The 6,537-nt window shown below is 45.1% G+C and overlaps 1 protein-coding gene across 1 annotated transcript in view; it reads left to right on the top strand.

The window, feature by feature from the left end:
• The window catches only part of Hpse (heparanase), a 39,411-nt gene extending 34,895 nt beyond the window's left edge, over positions 1 to 4,516 (top strand). Inside the window, exon 12 of the mRNA XM_005359561.2 lies at positions 4,329 to 4,516. Coding sequence (XP_005359618.1) covers positions 4,329 to 4,488 — 160 coding nt within the window. The 3' untranslated portion in view covers positions 4,489 to 4,516. The remainder of the gene's footprint in view (positions 1 to 4,328) is intronic.
• Positions 4,517 to 6,537: the final 2,021 nt, after the last annotated feature.

Genomic DNA, 6,537 nt, shown 5'->3' with positions numbered 1-6,537 from the left:
GGGTTTTTTTTTTTAATGGAGAGAAAAAGATGCAACTTTTACATTCTAACCCTCTTTATTTCATATATTCTATATATGGATATTCATTTGTACAAGTGTAACGTGTGGAAGAGGCCAACATAGAAAGATATGGACACAAACTAGTAGTTATCTTAGAAGAAAATCTGTAGTCCCAAATATCTTCACATATCAAGCAAGATCCATTCCATGTATTTAGACCTGTGCAGGCCCCGTGTGTGCCGTTTCACGCTCTGGGAGGCTCCTAAGCTTTGCCGTGTTGATTTAGAAGGCCTTGTCCTTGGTGTCTCCATCCTCTCTGGCTCTCACCCTCTTTGCCCTTGCTCTTCTGTGGGGTTCCCTGAAGGGAGGGATTTGATGGAGACATTCCCTTTAGGGCTGAGTGTTCCAAGGTCGCTCCCTCTCTGTGTGCTGTCCGGCTACGCGCCTCTCTGTGTTCCCACGCCAGAGGAAGCATCTCTGATGACAGCTGAAGAAGGCGCTGATCAATGGGTGTATCAGGATATTACGAGGAGTCATTTTATCTCTACACTTTGTTCTTTGTTTAGATCAGTAATATTTGGTTTGGCCCTAGGTCCCCTAGGAACCTCGTCTCGGGTTCTTGATCACCCAAGCAGTCTCGATGTGGGTTCCATGTTGTGGTCAGATCAGTTAGTGGTTGGTTCCTCCCACAAGCTTGGTGCCATCATTGCCCTAGCAATCTTGCAGCCAATACACCATTATAGATAAGGGGTTGTGGCTGGCGTTTATCAAGTGCAGAGTACTTCCGCATTTAGAGTCTTTGTTCTGAAAAGATACTTGGACAGCCAATGGCACGGAACCACTCATCTGAAGGGCATGTGTGTGGAGGGGGAGGGAATAAAACGTCACACAGAGCTGGATGGGTTCTCCTGCAGCATTGAAGTCATGGGGGATTGGGGGAGTAGGATAGAGTAAGAAAAACGCCTGGAAATGAGCTTCTAGGTAAATTGTTTCAGTTGTTTCTAAATACATTGTGTGTGCGCGTTCCTGAGCGCAGGGATCAAAGGACAGCATGCAGAGGTTCTGTTGTTCTTTTTTAAAAATGCTGCAAGATCCCCGGTGGCAGTAGAAATGCTGTAGGTCCCAAATGGTGGCGGCGGGCCCTGTGGTGGCAGGCAGCGGGCCCTGGGAGCAGCCAGTCCCAGGCAGAAATGGCGGCCTGAGCGGTGGTGGTGGCGGCAGACAGCGGGCCCTAGGAGCAGCCAGTCCCAGACAGAGACAGCTGCTGGTCCCAGAGCAGTGGTGGCGGGCCATGTGGCATCAGGCAGTGGGCCCCAGGCAGAGACGGCTGCTGGTCCCAGGCAGGGAGACACATGGCAGGCGGGCAGAAGCCAGAAACATGGATAGACACGACATGCAGGGTGAGGTTGAATGTTTATTCAGGGGGTTATGGAAGAGGAAGGGTGAAGGGGGGGACAGAGAGAGAGGGAGAGAGAGAAAGAGAGAGAGAGAGAAGAGAAGAGAAGAGAAGAGAAGAGAAGAGAAGAGAAGAGAAGAGAAGAGAGAGATAGAGAAGGGGGAAGCAGAGAAGTGGGGAGAGAGGCAGAAGCGAAGCTGCCTCTCCGAGAGGAAGATGGAAAAGAGAGCGAGCTCAGGCCAGAAGCTGAAGATCAGCCTGCCTCAGCGGATGGGGAGGAGAATGGGTGTGGCTTGTCTCTTAAAGGGACCAAAACCATAACAGGTTCTGTCTTCCACCATGTGGGTCCTGGGAATCAGATTCAGGCTGGCAGGCTTGGCAGCAAGTGCTTTAGCTGCTGAGCCAACGCACCAGCCTCGAATGAAAATATTTGTTTGTTTGTTTTTGAGACAGGGTTTCTCTGTAGCTTTGGAGCCTGTCCTGGAACTAGCTCTTGTGGACCAGGCTGGCCTTGAACACACAGAGATCCGCCTGCCTCTGCTTCCTGAGTGCTGGGATTAAAGGCATGTGCCACCACCACCCAGTGAATGAAAATATTTTAAGTGAAAACAGTATTTTCGTATTTATCTCAGGTGAATTTTCTCAAGGCTCCTTAATTCTGCTAAACCTGCTGTTTACTAATTTTTTTTATCATTTATCTCACCTACAGTTCAGCAGACCTAGCTTCTATTTCCTTATCCTTCTGTTTCTATCTTCAAAACGTGGAACCAGTTACTTTCCTCATATAAAACCCTACCCTCACCACTGAATCCACTTAAACACCCTTCCTTAGAGCACAGCTGTACGTCAGCTGATTAACCCAGCAGCCAGAGCAGGTGGAGTCTCTCTGTGTGCCTGTCTCACACAGCGCTATTAAGTCATAGTAATCAATTAATAGTAATCAAGTTTCCCTTCAAATTGAGGTAGCAAAACACTGAATCGATCCGAGGACTTTGGTAGGTGTTCACTCTGTAGACCAAGCTGCTCTCAAACTCACAGAGATCCACCTGCCTCTGCCTCCCCAGTGCTGGGATTAAAGGCCTGTACCACCACTACCCAGCTTTGGTAGGCATTCTCAAATGGCCCTTCATTTCATCTGAACTCTCTTACTACCACCATTCGGAGATATTTTTCAAGACCTATTTTTGCTTGGGGTTTCCTTGAAGATGGTCATTGTTCCTGCCCTACCTCATATAAACTTGATGCGATATATTAGTGTAAAAACAAAACCAAAGCCTATGGACTGAATTCACCTTAGAATAGATGTGGTGGTAGCCTCTGGCGCACTTGAGGCAAGTCGTTAGGATGTCTTGAGTTGTGGGACTGGGTGCTGAGCATCTAACGAAGGTTATGTGGAGCTACATAGTGAGTGAGATCCAGTCTTCAGAAGAGGTGAAAAGCTTTAAAATAAGAACCAGGATACTAAAAGTACACACCAGGCCTGATGATGCATACTTATAACCCCGGCACTTGGGAGGCAGAAACGGGAGGATGGCCTACAGGTGAGGGGCCAGCCTAGTCTACACAGTGAGTTTCAGGCCAGCCAAAGCTACAAAGAAATAACCTCTCAAAAAAAGAAAGAAAGAAAGAGAAAAACACGATAATGCCACATGGAAACAAGGTATTTAAAAGTAGAGGATTAAGTAAATGTACTAATAAATTTATATCATAGAATCCGTGTGTTCATTAAGATAATATAGTTGATGGGTACCATCCGATGTGAACGAACATTAGGCTGTATTAAATGAAAAGAAGTTTTAAGAAAATATATACAAGGCTGGAGAGAGGACTCAGTGGTTAAGAGCACTGGCTGATCTTCCATGGGTCTTGAGTTCAATTCCCAACAAGCTCATGATGGCTCACACCAGTGGATATAATGGGATCTGATGCCCTCTTCTGGTGTGTAGATACAACATTCCTACACATGAAATAAATAAATCTAAAAGAAGAAAATATGTACACTACACCCACTGTAGTTAAAGTAAAATGTGTTTCTATGCATAGAAAGACGGATTGAATGTCGAGATATTAAAAGTAAGATGATGGGGCTGGAGAGATGGCTCAGCGGTTAAGAGCATTGCTTGCTCTTCCAAAAGGTCCTGAGTTCAATTCCCAGCAACCACATGGTGGCCCACAACCATCTTTAATGAGGTCTGGTGCCCTCTTCTGGCCTGCAGGCATACACACAGACAGAATATTGTATACATAATAAATAAATAAATAAATATTTTTTAAAAAGTAAGATGATATAATGGATTACTTTTGCTAGGTTTTGTTGTTTTTGGAGTTTTTGAGATAGGGTCTCCTGTTGCCTTGAATAAGCTGTGTAGTCAAAGCTGGTTCTGAACTCCTGCCTGCACCTCCTGGGTGCTAGGACCACAGGCCTGGCTTGTTACGTTTATTTGTATGAAAAATGGTGTATCTAACATCTTCATAGTGCTTATTGTATACAAGCAGATTGATGACTATTATACATGCGTCACATGTATTCCATGAATGGCATAAAAATAACTTATCAATCCTGTCAATCATTATATATAACAAAAAACATTTAAGAAAAATATGAAGAACCTAGATGTGGTGGAGGTAGGATGGTCACTAGGAGTCTGAGGCCAGCCTGAGCTATAGAATGGGACGCTGTCTTGGAAAAGCAGAGAAAATGGGTGCACCATTTGTGCATGTTTTTCTACAGGGCCGGATGCTCTCTGGTTCGTTACTTTCCCACCATAGTTTGAAGTTTGTCAAACACCTGGTCTTACCTACTGCTGAGATACAAATAACAGCACCAGCTGCCGCCGAAGTCCTCCTTGATTTAAAACTATTTTGCAACTTTTGTCGGGGCCGGAGTGCATGCGCATCCTGCCTAACTCAAGCGTGTCTCTCCTTCCTGTAGATCTGTCCAACTGAACGGTGAAACCCTGAAGATGGTGGATGACCAGACCCTGCCAGCTTTAACAGAGAAACCTCTCCGCCCAGGAAGCTCACTAGGAATGCCTGCCTTTTCGTATGGGTTTTTTGTCATAAGAAATGCTAAAATTGCTGCTTGTTTATGAAAATAAAAGGCATGCAGTAGCCCTGAGATGAGAGAGGAAGGGGTGTTATTCACGAGGGTGTAGGAAGGCCAACTTGTTCCCGAGCTCAAGAGCCTCGGGACGACTGGGGCACGGTCAGTGTTGAGTAGAGTGTGGTGAGCCCATCAGCTCTTATTTCAACATAAGTCGAACCCTGGAGGTGATGACAGTTAATGGCACCATGTGCCAAATGATGCTTAGCATTTTGCATGCACTATTTGGGGGATTATTAAAAATAGGAAAGTATAGAAATGCCTCTGATACGACCAAGAGGTAAATAAGCGAAAGTTATGTCATGGCTTTTTTAAAGCTTGTTTTTTTAGTAGCATTTTTGTCAGAAGACTGTCAAATCTCTCCGTCAGGAGCCTTAGTGTGGCTCCGGCAGGGAAAGGTTCATTGCCACAACTTCACACTGGCTGTAAATGACCGACACCTGCTGACATCTTAGAGGAGCTAAAATGAAGAGGACTGGCCCTGTGCCTCTTCACTTTGTTCTGCAGACACCATCTGTGAGAGGGCAGATGGCTGGGTGGGGTAGTATTAAAAACACACAAGAAACCAGTGCCAACCCCTGAGCGGGAAGGGACGGCATAAGTCTGGAAATGACTGTAAAGGAGACGGTTGGTTGATTACGAGAAGTTTCTGGAAACACCCGGCACGTCACAATCATCCTAGTGTTTACTTTTTCTACACCATTAGTTCTTGCTTCTCTTGGGAAGCGTTGGCCTGTGAGCAACAGAAACCTCTAGGTGAGGACATTGATAATCCCACTAAGAACTTGTTGCCGTGGGCACATCACCAGGCTGTAGCACTGGTCCTGGCCTGCTCACACGATGGCTGTGACTGTCCACAGATTCAGAGATCTGGCAGCAATCAGACAAAGATGAGCCATTTCTTACAGGCCTAAAGGCATCTTTCCTGGGGTTCTCCCAGCAAGCCTTTCTTCAGTCTCAAGTCCTCTGGCCAGGAATAGGTCTCTGGCCATTTCCCCAGTCACCACCCCTGGCCATTCGAAGCCTGTAACTGTCATCAAGCAATCCTCTGGGGCAGAGAGGTTTGGTGAGGTTCACGGCACTGGACATTATAGTCCTCTGCTTTGATCAAGTAACATATAATTATTTCCCCCAGGATTATAAACCTCTTAAGGATTACAATTCTACATGTCTGTGTCTGCTATGAGTATTATCTCAATTGAGTTTGAGTACATTAATTAAACTAGACCTTAAAAGTTTGGATGTGTCAATACTCTCAAATTTTTATGCAAGCAGTTTTTATATTTTCACATTTGAAATAAAATAATTTTATAGACTTAATTTGCATGTTTATTCTTCTAAGAAAGCTAAACGTTACAGGTTCTTACATTTGAAAGTCTGGTTTGGATGGATTGAAGTTGTGGCCCGCTGGGAAAATGTTAGCCTAGACAAAGGGCCCTGAGTTAGATCCTCGTCACTGCTCTGGATGGATGGATGGATGGATGGATGGATGGATGGATGGATGGATGGATGGATGGAGCCTTTTCCTTCACTATCTTCTGTTTACCTCCTACCTATATTAGCCCCTCCTCCCAACATTGAGGTTCTTGACTCTGAAGAAAAGGAACCATCAGTCATAGACATAATTTCCTACTTCAGTCATAACGTCTGGGCTTACCTATTTATTTTCCTTGTTCCTCTTCCACTGAATAAATGCAATGCCTAATTTTTCACTTGTATGATTATAGCTGTGAGACCCTCACCCTTTATTCTCAAGGGAAGAGAAGGAATTTTCTAGCAAAATATTTTAAAACTAAAAACCCAGACTAGCTTGTTCCCAGGAAGATAGTGGCCTCCCCACCACCACCTGAGAAATTACGCCCGGCCACCTGGTATAGACTGATAAAGATGGCCTGACTCAGGAACAGTATAACCTTGCTCTAAGAACAAAGAACTAGCTGACATAGAAGGATGGGATAGAGTAAAAGACCTTGCTCCAGTGCCAAAACAACTTCAAAAGGCCTTCTTGTAATTCTTGCCTTTAAAAGCTAAGCCCACA

Source organism: Microtus ochrogaster, linkage group LG1, assembly GCF_000317375.1.
Source record: "Microtus ochrogaster isolate Prairie Vole_2 linkage group LG1, MicOch1.0, whole genome shotgun sequence".
NCBI lineage: Eukaryota > Metazoa > Chordata > Mammalia > Rodentia > Cricetidae > Microtus > Microtus ochrogaster.
The sequence above is the reverse complement of the archived record's forward strand: the minus strand, read 5'-3'. Positions and strand labels throughout refer to the sequence as shown.